The sequence below is a fragment of the Drosophila innubila genome, assembly GCF_004354385.1.
Source record: "Drosophila innubila isolate TH190305 chromosome 2R unlocalized genomic scaffold, UK_Dinn_1.0 1_C_2R, whole genome shotgun sequence".
NCBI classification, from domain to species: domain Eukaryota; kingdom Metazoa; phylum Arthropoda; class Insecta; order Diptera; family Drosophilidae; genus Drosophila; species Drosophila innubila.
Genome location: NW_022995374.1, coordinates 16,149,612 through 16,166,320, shown reverse-complemented (window position 1 = coordinate 16,166,320; position 16,709 = coordinate 16,149,612). Strand labels below are relative to the sequence as shown.

The following is a 16,709-nucleotide window of genomic DNA, read 5'->3' as shown; positions in this document are numbered from 1 at the left end:
TGCCCTATGCCTCATTGAGGCCAACGTTGCGTATACGTAATTTAGTTTCGGCTTATTTATATTGTTGATATTTTCTATGATTTTTCTTTAGCTTTCCTATTGAAATTTAGGTCAAACTAATTAGTAGTTGAACAATTGATTTGATGTTTACTGATTACCTGAGTCGATGTGCGTTATTGTCGTGTGCTTGATTAGCGAAATGACCCCATTGTGAACTTATCAGCAAGTGCATGTGATTACGTTCCAGCAAACACACACCCCACTTACCCCACTTAGACAGACGTTATTACATTGTAGTTGCATTTTAATTACACTATGTGCTTTAATCAGTTTCAGTCTGGTTTATAATTTACTTGTGCATTTCATTCATTCATTCGCTCAGTTGTTTGTTCGCTTACACATTCACACACAAACAACTATAACCACACTATTCATAGATTTCTATTTCATTTCACCCTGACCCACCGCAATAGTTTTCATGTGTACCCCTTTTTTCTCAGCTCTGCTAGCGGCAACGTCGACTGCAGCTACAACAACAACAACAATAATGCCAACTATTTATGGCGAATTTTATTCGCCGCTTTCTTTCGCTCTTTGTGCTATGTGTGTGTTTGTTGCTGCTCTTGATTTAGTTTATTATTTTAATGCTCTTTTCCATAGGGTATTTATATAAACATTGTCGAGTTGTGTTTAATGCGAATGTTTTTTTTTTTTTTGGTACCCCCATCTCTTTTACTCATTCATATAAAATTTAATTTTTACGATAGATGAAATTTCTCTAAAATATAAAATTCATTAATGTCTAAATAATTTTAATCATTTCATGTTATTGAATATTTTTAAATGGAGCAGTGAATTCACTTAACTAATTTTATTTATGTTTAATAATATATTTTTACATTTTTATCAAGTGTTCTAGTAATATTTTTCTCATTATCTTATCACTATTTGCAAGTAAACTTTTTAGTCCAACATTCTTAAGAGTGTATAAGCTTCGGTGCGTCTATATACTATAATTATAGTTTTGTTATGTTTTTTTTGTGTATTTTTTATTTCTGTCTGCGACGGTTCATTGAGTTTCAGTTGCGATAAAGCGAAGCCGGCGCCACGCACTTTTTACGCACACAATACACAACGAACAACAAAAGCAACATCAATAAATACAAAAACAACAAGTTATTGTGGTGACAAAAGTTTGGCAAGTGCGAAATTTTATGCAGACAGCTATGTGTGTATTCTGCGTGTATATGTACACGGTGCGTATGACGCGTATATGACGCATACGCCGCGTTGTCTGCGACGCACATTCCTAATCGAGGCAATTAATGTGAGTTGCGTGAAGCGTAACACGCTTTAGGCTAAGCTAAAATGCTCACAAATATTGGGGATTACTTTTGTGAAAACTTTTGCTTGAATTGGCATTATGACATGACGATAAAAGAGTCATTAGACTTAGAACAATTTAAAAGAAATTACATCAAATTTATAACAAATTTGATAAGTCAAATCTCAAGTTAGCAAACAGTAAAGAAAATAAGAAAAAGTATTTAATACTTGATTTATTAATAGAGTTTTGATAACGAATGCAAGTACAAAACATAAATTTAATTTAATTACTTTAGAAAGAGCATAAACTTTGTAAGAATTACTTGAATTATTAAATTGTTCAAATAATTAATACGAAAATATTTAAGGAATAATATAGCATACAACATATTTAAACTTATATATATCGTTTGACAAAGTAATTAAGAATATTTTCGATATTTTTAACCCACTTGATTCCATTAGCTGTGAATTGCTTCATTAATATATCTATGTTTATATGCACGTTGATTTGTTATATGTGTACATATATTTTTCGGTTTTCTGAAGCTCTCTATTATTCATTTCGGTTGTTATTTTCATATATTATCATTATTTTTTTTGCTCTGCCTTTGTTCTGACACTTATTTGTATATTTGCCGTGATTTGAAATGCTTTGTTCATTTTTCGAACAAACGTATCTGTATCTGTACATGGATGTGTGTAAAAGTATCTGCATCTGTGTCTGTGTAAGCACATATGTTAGGTACACATGCAGTTTGCTTTTTATACATTTTGTTTTATTTTTCGGTTGCTTGTTGTTTGTATTTCTCTTTTTACTTTCTTTTTTAATTGTTTGTTTTTTTTTTGTGTGCAAATTTCAGGTACATATTAACAGAATTTACTGCGTCGTTAGGTTCATTGTTTCCCCGAAATTGTGTTTGCAATGCACTCAAATTTGTATTTATTCCAGAATTATTTAACTTAAAAGATTTAAGATTTTGTGGGGATCTTAAAGGATTTATATTTGATTGATTTGAATATAATATACTAAAATATTGTATGTATTTATAATTTTAAGGAATATTTTAATTCTGTTTTTTTAATGAGCCCAAGCTGAACGCTATGGAATTCTTTCGCTCACAAGAAAGTAAAATTGTATTATGAGAATAGCTAATGATAATCCAGGTTTTTCTATTCCTCTATTATGTGTCATGTTTATACGTTTTATTTGAGCTCGAAACACTTTTCGAGTACATTGCCTCGCATTAATTAGACATTAATCATCAGCATACCTGCCTAAACATAAAGAAATTGACGTAAAACATCAATCAAATATTGAGTAGTAGAAAAACACACATATATTTGCAGTACCCTGCAAAGCACCCACCTCCTCTTTGGCCTATCATTTCTTAGATTACTTTTAATTAATGGCCTTTGTTTTGCCAATTTTCTGTTTGTGTTCAGCTGCTAAAACTTTTACTATATCTACTCTATATATATTTTTTATTTTTTTCCCCACAAACTAGTATGTATTCATGAATACATTCGCGTATATATTCGTTGCACTCGACTGCGGCATTTGTTGAGATAAGCGTCGACGTTTCGAGCTGTTCAATTCATAGCATTTCAATTTGAAAGCGAGAGTGTACATAATGATTGTTTACCAAGTTTAAGTATGTGTATGTACGAATGTATATATACGTATGTGCATCTATCTATCTGTATACGTATTTGTTCTGCAATATCTATAGACCTCGTGTTTACTGGGGTTCTAGTTGAAATATATATTTTTACAATTATTAGTCATATTGCATTACGAAGCGATTTGCACGCTTTCTAATTGCATTGACTTGTATAGTAAATCATTTTAATTGTTGACTCACAGTTATCAGACATTACCCCTAAACACATTGTAATATGTACTAGATTTTAGATATTTGTTATAATCAAGTCAAATGAGCAAAGGGAACAATGGAAAAATTAAGAGAGTAAGGCTAGAACAGAGAAAGAATAACTAAATGCAGAATAAGATTATTTCGTGGTAAAACAATACATCAAAAAATCTGATAAGAAGCTGAAGGTTAAACTATGAAAAGAATGTCGAACAAACAAAAGTTTATACCTAGCTCTTTCATAATGTTATCGAAGCCAAGGACGTTAAAAATATTTAAATATAAATTAAAAATAAATTACAGTACTAAATACACATTAAGAATAGTTTGTAAGTTATTTATCAATTATAATAAAATTAATTAATACTAAATTATTCAATAATAACTAAACAGCTTTTTAATATTTTTTTTTGAATAAAAGCTACTTTATACGGATCTAAAACTAAACCAAACACATTGTTTTTTAACTTCTTTCTAATAATGTGAAACCAAAAGTAACTTGAAAGTATATTTATTGTTAATCATTCACAATAGAAAACAGCTAAAAGTAGGCAATATATTTAACTACAACAAACTTACAAAACTACAACTATTAATAGCAAGACACATATACATTTCTTCCTCTCTATCTTTTCCTTGAATGACCCAGTCAATAGGTATGTCATTTGTTGCTGTAAGATGAGCTCATTGATAGGTTGAAACATTTGAGTTATTAATGGTGAAGCTACAACATTCATTGATAAATATCCGCAACTAAATAGACAGCAATTAGTTGAGCTGCTAAAAGTAAATCAAAGAGCGAAACAACAAAAATGCTTATTTTATTTTTAGTGTTTCGCATTTCAACTCGTGAATTTTTTCTTTTTGATTTCGTTGTTCGACTGGGCGGCCATTTTTGATGACGCGCAGCGAGACTGAATGACATACAGTCAGACAATTGTGCGATACACAGACAGATACAAGCTGCAGATACAGATACAGATACACTAACAGCTACAAGATACAGATACACAAATACATGAGCACGTGTAGCGATTGCTGATGAAATGAAATGCCCCGAGACAATGTTTGTATCGGAGCCCTCCGAAATTTATATTATATATACATATATATATGTGTTAATGGGTCTCTGACCTAATTTAATAATAATAAATATCATGTCATGACTGTGTGTGTTTGTGTGTGCGATACAGAATGAGCAATAAATACGAAGCACATAAATAACAGAATGTATATGTTTATATACATTTTTAAAAAAGAGAAAAAAAAGCACTTGAAATTGCAATCAACGCAAGTTGCGGTTAATTTAATATATTTATTTAATTTTCTCTTTTTATGCACTTTTTGAACATTTCAACGTCCAAAATAAAATGTTAGAATATTCTAGAAACTTTTAATGTTAAAAAACAAAAGTCATAAAAACGTCAACAAAAACTGTGCAAAAATTCTTATCAAAATAACATACATATAAAATAAGAAAAAAAATTGGCAACAGCATTGAACACAGCAAATAAAACGTTACAAGACGACTAACAAATGCACTGCAGTTGACATAAACATGTGATAAAAAATATAAAATAAATAAAATATTTTATTAATATAAAAATTATTGTATTAAGTATTTCAGTAAATTTTAATTATTTTGAAAAAGATAACGATAGTTTCCAGATAATATTTTACTATCATACGTTATATTTTGATGTACTATTTATAAGAATTCATTTTCACATCAGTACAAAAATTTTGAACTAATATTTCGATACTTTTTTCGCATTTGTTGTTACTAATAAGTGACCTATGAAACCGCCCAACTCCCCCTTATAGTTCCATATACCCCACGCGAATTTCATGTACAAAAAAAGAAAAGAAAGCAAAATATTATCATCAGCGTCTGTTTTTATTTTAACGTTCCGAGTGAGCTTCTCTGCGAGTGTGAGGGTGTGTGCGTGTGTGTGTGTATGTGTGTATGTGTCAGTGCAACTGCTGTGAAGCTGTGTGCGTGACCTTGAAAACGGTTGCTTTGTTGTTGGCACATTTTGGAAATTATCGCGCGTGTTTTACTGTGTGCGATTGTATATGTCTCTCTCTCCCGCATTCCCTCGCTCTCTTTCTTGCCTTCGGACCGTCTATCTCTGTCTGTTATTGATGAAATGAAAGTTGACAAAATGCAAGAAGCTGAAATTGAAATGCGCTCGGTAATTATCGCATCGCTGCCATGAAATTAATTATCTTTTTACAGAGATGTACGATAAACTTGTGCGCCATATAAAAAGCCAAAGTTCGCTGTATTAATTCAAGGCCAAGTGCAAAAAGATATATGTATGCATGTACATTCATATATACCAACAGCAACAGCAACAACAATTGCACAGAACAAAAATACAAAGCAAACAGAGAAAGCGCAACTGAAATAAGTACAACAACAACAAGATGAACGATAACAAATAAATAAATAAACAAGCATATGTGCGATAAAAAAAAACACATACATTTAAATCTAATAGCGACAAATTTGCAATCAGTGAGAGAAGCAGAGACGTGAAAGGATTCAGTAGGGAGAGAGAGACAGAGAGACAGAGAGAGAGAGAGAGAGAGAGAGAGAGAGAGAAAGAAGTTTTAATGCTACAGTTGACTGCGAGATACCCTTTCACGAGCTCAACCACATTATAAAATCAAGATCTAAAGAAATACATTTTTAACCAAAATTATTAAATTTGATTACAAAATAAATTAATTAATCATGATCAAAATTACATTGCGCTTAAAAATCGGTAGAGTTTTGAAAAAGTTCAGACTATTTATTTATAGTCAAAATTTTATTCCAATTTACCATGATTTTGTACATTATTGTATGTATTTTTGGCTAAGTGTATCGAAACCTATCAGATACAAACTTTTCGGGCTTTTGGATCATGGAAAAGAACTTGTATAATGTAAGTAATGCAAATAACTTGAGATGCTTAAAAACTATAGTCTTAATATGATTAAGTCTTTAATAATAACAACTTTTAAATAAGATGAATGTCAGTTCAATTCCATCAGCTTTTATTGTCATAATATCTTTAAGCTCACAGACAATAAACTTTTATTAAGCGTATTTTGACAATTTATTGTCTCTTATTTGAATTTAATCAGCTAAAAGCTGCAAATCGTTTCCATTTTCATCAACCTTCGTCTAAATAACTGCAAAATTAGATCCTTGAAACAAATTTAAATAGAAAGTTTTTGCCTTCTATTAATGCCTATCAAATGCCTGCAAAAGTGCCAATCAAATGGACACAATTTTGAGCCCGTTGCGTTTACAAAATGTCATCTCGGGGGGGACACAATCAGGCTTAGGACAAATGTAACCCAAATGCAAATTGAACTGTCGCATAAATCCCTACAACAACTAGGAAAAACAACAAGAACAACAAAAATATTGTGGTAAGGCGAGTCTATACAACGAGATTACATTTGTAGCACGTAGCTCACGTTTTTGGGCTAAAGCCTCGTTCTACTCGTTGCTATCTATGTATTTACCCCAAAATAGGGAGTAGGCGTTACCTATCGCATATTTTTGGAGCTGAATAACAAACCAGAACAACAACAACATCAATATGGAACATCATAATCATGTTGAAATGTTGCTGTTATTCAAAAATTCACATGAATTTCAAGGACAAACTTGAAACTCAAACTCTGCACAACATTTGGGAAGGTTTTGGTTTTTTTTGTTTTCGTTCCTTATTTTTTTTTTAGCTTTTGCTTTTGCAGGGAATTAATTGTGCGGGTTCTCTGCACGTCACGAGGCAACACAAACAAGCGTTGCACTTATTCTATATACTATATACATAGCATACATACTTCTCTTATATACTCGATTCTTAAATGAATGGCAAACAGGAAAGCGAAACCCGCCACAACGTAAGCTTCTGTTGTGTTGTGTTGTGTTGTGTTGTGTGTGCTAATGGCATTTGGCCTATTTATGCTTCCACGTATTCGACACACACTTACACACTCGCACACATCGAGAGATTGGCATATTAGGTAACACTTTGTGCCTTCGTTTTCGCTCCGGGGGTTTTAAATTTTTGCTGTTTTTTTTTTTTATTTAACCCTTCAACTTGCGCGGGGTAACTTTTCAATTTTTTCCAGCTTTTCGAGTCGTCAATGTTGTTCTTGTTGTCGTTGTTTTTATGCAGTTGCAAGTTAATTGGGTTACAAGCGCACTGGGTTAACAGGGTGATTTACTTAGGGTTATTTGAAAAAATATTTAATTTTTGAAAATAATATATTTTGATGCAGAATAAATTTAGAGATCAAACAATTATAAAAAAGACATTCCTTATCAAAATCGGTCAAGATTTGACAAAGTTTTGACGTTTCGAAATTTTGAAAAATATGTAAAGGCAACGGTACGGAAAATAAAATAGCATGTGATGCAAAAATTTTACCTTCTTGAATTTAATTGCAGAATTAATTATGAGGTCAAAAATTGATTAAAAAGACATTACTTGATATTCGACAGTTAATATTGTGAGACTTCAAAGTCTTAAAACCTTATCTTTTTCTCTCTCTCTCGGTCAACTTTCTCCGTTTCATTGCTATAAGAACTATGGACACCCTGTATTGCAATACCCTCGGACTTGTTTTGCACGCATTCTGCACGAATTTCTCCCCACACAACCATACATATGTATATATATCTATGTATAACTGAATTTTATATATGTTTTCAAGATCAAGGTCAAGCCATATACCGAAACTCTTATTTACAAGAGCGAAAAAAAGTTGAGGAGAGAATCGCAAACATGTGCCGATGGCATAAACAATGGTCTCTCTCTGAGGCTCAAGTTTGTTTTTTTCTGTGAACAACAACCCCAATGCCAACCATTTGACACACTAAGTCAGCCGCAATGATCATTATGATGATGATCAAGTTTTGTGAGCCTGGACAATGGGCAGACAAGTGTACCTGCTAAGAAGAATATTGAAAGAAAAAAATAAAGAAAGGCAGCTGCTGTCGAAGACTGTCGGGTAGACCTTGAAAAGCAAAGCCAGACAATAACAACAACAAGAAGAAGAAGAACAACCGCAGCGACAAATTTCGAGACGGGAGATTGGTTTTTTGGTCAAACAACAAATTCTAAGGCAAAGATCAGGAAATGCAAGCCATAAAACCAGTTCTACCTACATTCAATCCTTCTTCTGACGTTTTCTTTTTTTTTTTATAGCCAGACAGACAGAAAGAGTTGCAAATAGAGAGTGTGTGAGTGAGAAAGAAATATAAGCAAACGGTTATCATGTTTCAGGCACATGATTGAAATTAAAATTCATAGCTGGAAACCTTGAAAACTTTAAGTAACTTTTGCCAAACAAAAAAAAAAAAAAGGAATAAAAAAAACATTTGCGTGTCCTGCACAGATTAAGCTCAGGCTGCGCCTTCTACTTAGGGTCTGTTTCTGGGTTCTGGGTTCTGATTCTTCTGCCTTGGGTTTGGTCCGTCTAGACATTTTTGGTACGCACCTAATTGCAGTCCATTGCTCAATCGATGCCATCAATTCAGGAGCAAGAGGAAGCACATTTCGATTGGGTTTCTCTGGAAAGCGCCTGCAGCAACCTTATGCTAATTTGAGTTGCTTCTTGAAATCTGAGGCAACTCTCGGTATTCGGTTTACTCTTATGCAATTAACAGTTAAACAACGTTACCTATACGGTAACTGTCTCCTGAATACGAGAATACGAGTATACTCGTTTGTTCATGCTTACCTTTTAAATATAAACTAGGTATAAGAGAACTCCAAGAAAGTCAACTTACCTGTAAGCAAAAAGAAAAAAATATTAAAGAATTTTGTTTTCAATAGACAATAGCTAACTCATTTAAATATATATAAATAAAAAGATATATATAATATACAAATTAGATACTTTTGAAAGAACTGTAAGCATTGCAGAATATTCTGCTCGTTGAAAATTTTACTAATATCATTTTAGCACCCAAGAAATAGGAATAGAAAGTTTTTTATTTGATTTGTATTTGTTATTTTATTTGCTTTTTCGATGCATTTGTCTACAAAGTTTAGCTTTCATTAGCTGTGCTTATCTCTCTGTTCTATCATCTTACAATTTGTCTTAGCTTTTTTGTCTCCTCCATATTTACTTTGGTGCTAAACAATAAACACAAGCTACTTTTAATCATATTTCGCAGACTTTCGCAACTTTCGCAATAGCATCTAACTCGACCCCCTTGAAAGGGTGAAAAGAAGAAAAAGGGAGGCTCACCATCTGTTGTGAACTGTGTCGACCTTGTGGCTGTCATTAGCATAAGATTAATGAGGCACACCAATATATGTGTTTGGTGCACTCGAGGCCTGGACCATACATATAAATTACCAATTACAGTTGCCAGACCATAACTCAATGTGAAAACGCAATCGAATGAAAATGTCAAGAAAATGTACGAAAAATATGCGTAAAATCAAGCAGAAGTAAAAACAAGAATAACAACAACTACAGCAGCTGGTGTTCCAAGGGAGCTTTTTCATGGTTTTGCAGACATTGCGCATACGCCACATTGAACACGCAGCACAAATGCGATGCCCAATTGCCAGTGAAATTGCGAAAATAACAACAACCACAATAACAACAACAACCATACAATATGTGGGTTGCGTCTTTGTGTGTGTATGTGTGTGTGTGTGTTGGCCCACAACGTCATTGTCCCTAAGGTACATTTTCAATATCCTCTTGCCACCATTTTCATACCGAATACCCAAAATATACAGAAGTATAAAAGGTTTTTTGCAATGTTTGTAACAAACAAATTCCATATTTAATTTCAAGTTAAATGTGATTTGATTAAAGAATTTGCGAGTGTTTACATCAAGTATTTTTATATTATTTTAAACTATCTATATTATTCACCGTTTTGACCAAATTTTCCCCAGCATAAATATAATTTGTACGTTTTCAAATGTGCGTTTTTTTATAGTGAAAAGCAAAATTTATAAAACAAAAGAAAGTACATATATTCTTAAGTGTAAAAAGAAAAAAATGTACATAGGGTAAATCAATCGGAGGGTATTCTTTAGTTAAGCACACTTGACTATCACATTCTTGCTTGTTTATTCTTAAGTGTTCTTCTCTTTTCTCTGCTTCTTCTCGGCTTCCCTTTTACTTTCTCAGCTCTTTCTCGTCCTTGTCATTTTCCGTCTGCCTTAACAGCCTTGGCATGATTTCATTACATTACGCGCTTTTCTCACACAGCTGCCTCAATCCTCCCACTCCTTCCCTTCGGCTCCTGCCACTCTCTTGGCCTTTTTTTTTTTGGGTTTTGTGGGTCGTTTGCTTGGCTTCGTGACGCTCACCGCGCACCGCCAGACACATCCACAAAGTGAAAGCGAGACAAGAATTTGAGTTCAAAAGCACACGCACAATTTGCAGCAGGACCACCTTCTAGAGGTTGGGGGAGGGGACTGTAGGAGCCAGGGAAACAATCGATTATTTTCGGGCCTACGTTTTTGGCCATTTTCAGTTGAGTTGGCCAAATAAAAGAGAAGCCAGACCCTCGACCACTTTCACGGCCAGGGCCAAAGTCTGTGCTGGAAATGGGAAATCCAAATGAAAAATTTGCGACTAAGGGAAATTGGGAACTGGAATAGAAGCTGCGCAAGGGCGTTGGCGTTCCTTTTTCTCGTTGTGGGGAGGGAGCTTAGGCAAGGGGGTGGAATTGTGCGTCTGATGGGGGTGTCTGCCTACCTCAAAGTTTATTGTCTGCGTTCAGCCTTCAACTTGTGGGCGATGCCAAAAACCGACGCCGACACCGACGTCGACGTCTGTCTGGTGACCTTCAACTTTCAACTTTATTGGCATTGTCAGTCAGACAACACCCCATATTCCCACCCTCCCCACACATCTCTGTATCTCTGCGCGTTTTAGTAATTTCGAGGCTTACTTTTGGCTTGTCTCCTGCTTACATGAGAGGGGAGGGGTTTTCATTTTGCTGTCTGCCATGCGCGACCTTGAAATGGCCACGTTTTTACGTGAAAGGTGAAAGGCACGTTCTGAGCATGTATTCTGTTTGTATGTGCGCGCGTGTGTGTATATGCTTGAGTTCGTGCATTATACACTTTCAGGTCTATGTTTAACTTTTCCCAGTTCAGCTTTTCCTTGTCCTGGATTTTAAGCCACATTCAGCGGCATATTCTGAGACAGGTTAACAAACTGCCTTTTAATAGCATGAATACTCTGTGATTGCCATGAATATAGTATTTAATCTTCCTTTAATAATAAACAACAACTGACAGCTTTCAATTAAAGACTTTGAACACCGAATAAGATTAATTAAGAAACCATGAGTCTTTTTACACTATGAATAAAAATAAATAATTTTAAAAGTTAAACTTAGAGCAATCTCAGCAGTATATTGATTAAATAATAAGGTTTAAAGGGTGTGTAAGAAAAAAAAGGAGTAAAGGAAGAATGATGAGTGAGAATATTAAGTTTATAAACCAGTATTTGGCAAAAAGCATCTTGATTTGACTAATCTTGACATTAATTTGTAGTTTAAGTAAACAATTAAGTGAATTTTAAGTTAATTTGATTTGTTCTGTTTACCCCCAAATAATATAGCTTGTGGAAAATCACACAACTTTGACTGTATATCTTGTGTCATGTTTAAAATGTATACAAGACATTTTATTGAGCGCTATTTAACTACAAAATAATTAAAATTATTATTTAAAAATATAGACTTTGGATAAACTCGTTAATAGAAAGCGTGGCAGTATTTATAAAATGCTTTTAAAAATTTAAATTATTAGAAAGCCATTTGTCCATATGCCAATAAGACTATTAAGACTTCAGAACTTTCTCAATTGTTTAATATTTATGCTTTATTTTGTATTTATTTATTATAAAATAACTACTCTTTCATTTAGTTTATATATATTATTTTTAAAAAGAAATCTCATGAATTGAAAAGCACTTTTCTCAACTAAAATTCTTGCAGCGCCATCTGTGAGCAATCAAAGCCAACTCTTGACAGCACAACATGCACAAACGAACTCTAGATGGCGCTGTTTGCAGTTTGTGCAAAAGCTCTTTTGAAGCGCACTTGCTTGTTGCCCCTCTTTCTTTGTTTGTACGTCTGTTTCGCACTCACCTGTTTTGCCATTGGGACTGTATGGATCGTAGCTGCCAGCTGACATGGGCGATGCATAACCATTGGACATGTTGTAGCTGTGATTCTGCGAACCTGGCGATGGTGACAGCGGCGGCGCTGAGCTCGGCACGCTGCCTGGACTTGGCGTGGACATCCAATCCTCGGGCCTGTAAAAAACAATTCAAATAAACAAAAGCTTTGCATTGGAGAGTAAAAATAAAAAGCTTTTCTAACTTACGCATCTAGACGCGCCCGTTTTGAGGGCACAAATATCACATGCCCATTGGAAGCTGCAGCCGCGGCAGCAGCGGCCGCAGCAGCGGCAGATGTTGATGCAACAGAGCTGTTGTTGTTGTTGTTGTTGCTGTTTGTATTGCTGTTGCTGTTTGTGTTGGAGTTGGTGGTCAAGGCGATGACGTCAGGCATGGGTTCGGTTTTTATTGTAGCGGGTGTCGGCGACGGCGTCGCCGTGGCAGTTGTCAATAGCTTTAATTTATCCTCAACACTAGTTGCACTTGTTGTGTTTGTTGTTGCTGTTGTTGTGCCGCCATTTGCATTGGCCACTTGAAAGGTCAAGGCGACGGCGGCATTGTTGTTGCTGTTGCCAGCTCCAGTTGCGGCTGCTGCTGCCGCTGCGCTTAATTGTTGCTGCAACAAAATGTGACTGGGAATTGTTGATTGTTTTTGTTGCTTATTTTGTTGTCCTGTTTGTTGCGGTTGCTGCGGTTGTTGTTGTTGTGAAGCATTCAAACGGTACATTTTAAATGCACAAAATTATTACTTGCTGTTAATTGTTGCTGTTGTTGCAATGGCGTTTGACAACATGGCCACGCCTTCATGTTGCCTATAAGCATCTTATTTTACATATTTTGTCAAGTGCCTTAAAGCTGCAATAAATAGAAAAAAATAAATCTATTTAAAAAGGTAACAGAATTTATAAAAATTATATTTAAAAAAAAAAGTATTTGTGCGCCCCCGGGTGGACTCGAACCACCAACCTTTCGGTTAACAGCCGAACGCGCTAACCAATTGCGCCACGGAGGCTGTGTTAGCAGCAGAAAATTTTAACACACTTATGCACGTGATGAACAGAATTCTCACTGGTCTAATAAGAGCTTTTAGAAATTCAACTGCTTCGAATGAGCTGTGTGTGTGCACTGCTTGTCAAATGCAGCATTGGCCGCTCGAAAATCAACAGCCTCCGTGGCGCAATTGGTTAGCGCGTTCGGCTGTTAACCGAAAGGTTGGTGGTTCGAGTCCACCCGGGGGCGCAGCAAAATTTTTTTGTATTTACTATTTTAAAATTTTAAAAATCCAAACGTAAATTGTAAATATTTTTATTATAGTTAAACTAAAAGAGCTACCTTTTTTATTTTACAATTAAATTTTTTTTAAGCCAGTTATCCTTTTATTGGGTTTGCATTTTTTTCCTTTTTTTATATATATAGTTCGCATGCCTAAATGTCAATTGACTGAAGTTTAACGAGGTCAGTGCAGTAGTTTAATGCACCTTAAGCGCTCATAATATCCGCTTACCCCCATTAGCCAGCATTTCGCCTCTCCAGAAAGGCTCGCTTCATTCTTTTTCAACAGTGACCAGCAGTGTAAATTGAATTCTCAAGAGAATGCATTGCCTCCCTCCACCACCAATTTACACGCCCACACGCACACACACATACGTACACACACACACTTTACGATATGTGTGGTGTAAGCATATTGACCCAGAATCCTTGATAAGGTCGCTTGCGCCGACGTTGACCTAATTTCTATATAGCCCTGCTTATGTAATATACATATATGGATATCCCATTTGAGGGGCAGCCACAATATGATTATTACACTTGTAGCTGCATGAAACTCAATCAATTTATTAAAATGAACAATGAATTTCTATCTACTTCAGAATACCTACATATGACAAAAATAGATCAAATAAAATAAAAATTATCGGCCATGTTATACTCTGTATTTAATTTATAATTTAAAAATAACTGTTTCAGTAAAATGAATATAGGTTTTTAATTTATTGTAAATTGATAAATGATTAAAAGTTGATGATCAAAATGACATTCCGCATGATAATCGGCTAAGTTTTGACAGAGTTTATAATTATTTTTTCGACTATTATTTTGCAGCTCGATATATTAGTAAAATATATTTAAAAAACATTAATTTAACAGTTGTTAATTGAAGTGTTTTTGCAGTTTAAAGGAGTGTAATATACCCAATTTACACATTTCCAAAAACTGTCGATTTAAATTGAATATTTATTCAACACACAGTTGAAAATAGAATATATTTCTTATTTCTTTTGGTTTTGTTTCTATTTTTATTTAGCAATTGGCAAAGTTTATTCGCCTTTCGTTGCACTTGCACTCATTTTTAAGCGGTAAATGGTAAACTATCTGTTATTATTGTTGTTGTCAGACTGTCAGTCGGTCTGTCTGTCTATCGTATGACTAAAAAAATAGTCTGAAACTGACTGACTGTCTGATTGACCGATGGACCGCCGTTGTAAATGATGCATTTCCGCTGCGAAAAATTGTTTCAGTTTTATTTTTGAAAAAAGGGGTGGGGGGAAAAGAAGAAAAAAAAAAGAGAGCGGGCAGGAAAAGCGACGGCTGTCAAGCAACTCAAAACTCATCTGCATTGCCAATTGGCGCGCCACAAAACAGCTGCAATTTATGTGCATTACAATTACCGAAAGAGTTGCACTTTTTTCTCTTCTTTTTCTTATTCTTCCTCACTTTATTCTATATATTTTTTGGAGTGTTAAATGCAACTAGCTAAAATTGTTGAAAAGTGAATTGAAAGTATTAATTAGCAATTGCTTAGTGAAGCGGTTGTAATGAGGTCATCAACATTTTTAGATTTTACTTACCAATTTTGCATATAGTTTCCTTTGTGATAAAATCCAAAATTTATAGCAGTGTTTTGTGTTTGTTGTTCACTTTGTTTAAGTTTTTCTTAATTGTCAGTTTGTATTAAAAATCACCAAAATCTGTAAATAAAAACAGACAACATTCGTTTAATCAATCAATCTATCACTTAATCATTTATTTTTGACACATTAATGTCTAGTCAATTTCAAATAACCATCATCATACAAATGACGTTTAGCACACTGTGCGCCACTGCAATTTGTTTAAAAGCGCCAAAGAGCGAGAGCGAGAGAGCACAAGTTCCATTTGTGGAGAGCGAGAGAAAACAGATTTGGGCTTGCTATGCAATTGGGTCTCAGTCAGATGGCAACGCCGACTTTCCGCCTACACCCCCTGACCGCTCACACCCTCCTTCACACATAGACACGTGCATTTCAGAAAATTTTATTGGCATGCAAAAATGAAGAAGAAAACACAACGCAGCAGAAACTTTGAATGAAATTTGTTCAATGTGCTCGATCAATTTTTGCATAAAAATGCTATTTTTGTGATTTGATAAACATTGCACGCGTTTTAAATACGAACAAAGCAGCAACAACAAAACGCACACACTGCACTCTTTCAGTTTTTTTTTCACATTTCCAATAGCACACGCTCTCAGAGAGCGTCAAAGAAAGAGAAAACGAGAGCTATCGCGAGAGAATGACGCGTGAGTAAACAAGCGCCAGCAACTGCATAAATGTGTTTTGTGTGTGGGTGGCAAAGGGAGTAAGGTGATGTCTCTCTCACTAACGGCAGTCAAAACAGCATCAGCAACAAGAACAACAAACAGACACATTCTGCTGCTGCACTCTCATTGTGCTCTCTGTTTCTCTCTCAGAGTAAACAAGCAAATGCATGGAATTATCATGTGGGTGGGAAAGGGAGGGAAACGTCACTCGCCAACAGCACCAGCAGCAGAAACAACAACAACAGCACTTGGCACGGCACAGTTTTTGTAGTTGTTTAGAAATGTAATATATATAAGTCTGTGTATATGTAAATACATATGCATATGTATGTATGCAAGACTATTGTAACTAACATTTGTTTAAAACGTTATCGTTCTTGTTGTTGTTGTTCTTCTTCATCTGCTTCTTCTTTTCTTAAGCGAAATTTACGCACACAACAATAACAAATTCACATGCACGCTAGCGCACATATCGAGGGGCATAAGAATATTCGAATTTCGAATTAAACAAAAAAATTTGTTTCACTTTACGTTTTGCAAGTATTTCTAGCACAAATTTGTTTCTATTTCTTTTTTTCTGCACTTTTCAGCGACATAAACGACGCGCAATGTAATTTTTATTACACGAGAGCCGCACATAAAAACTAAAACTAAAAGGCCGCCGTTGCCGTTAGCCCGTCGCTACTGCTGCTGCTGTCAAAGCTACATTCGGACGAGCTGCTCTCGCGCTCTCTTTTGGCGCTTCGCTC

The 16,709-nt window shown here is 34.8% G+C and overlaps 1 protein-coding gene and 2 non-coding genes across 3 annotated transcripts in view; 1 reads left to right on the top strand and 2 right to left on the bottom strand.

Annotated features, from left to right (window-relative positions):
• LOC117783296 (ecdysone receptor) overlaps positions 1-16,674 on the bottom strand; it is an 83,850-nt gene extending 67,176 nt beyond the window's left edge. Inside the window, exons 1-4 of the mRNA XM_034620645.1 lie at positions 16,492-16,674; positions 15,230-15,349; positions 12,584-13,232; positions 12,346-12,512 (exon numbers count right to left, since the gene is read on the bottom strand). Coding sequence (XP_034476536.1) covers positions 12,346-12,512; positions 12,584-13,104 — 688 coding nt within the window. The 5' untranslated portion in view covers positions 13,105-13,232; positions 15,230-15,349; positions 16,492-16,674. The remainder of the gene's footprint in view (positions 1-12,345; positions 12,513-12,583; positions 13,233-15,229; positions 15,350-16,491) is intronic.
• Positions 13,316-13,389, bottom strand: Trnan-guu. Its single transcript has one exon. It is a non-coding gene; the product is annotated as a tRNA-Asn (tRNA).
• Positions 13,543-13,616, top strand: Trnan-guu. The gene has a single exon. It is a non-coding gene; the product is annotated as a tRNA-Asn (tRNA).
• Positions 16,675-16,709: the final 35 nt, after the last annotated feature.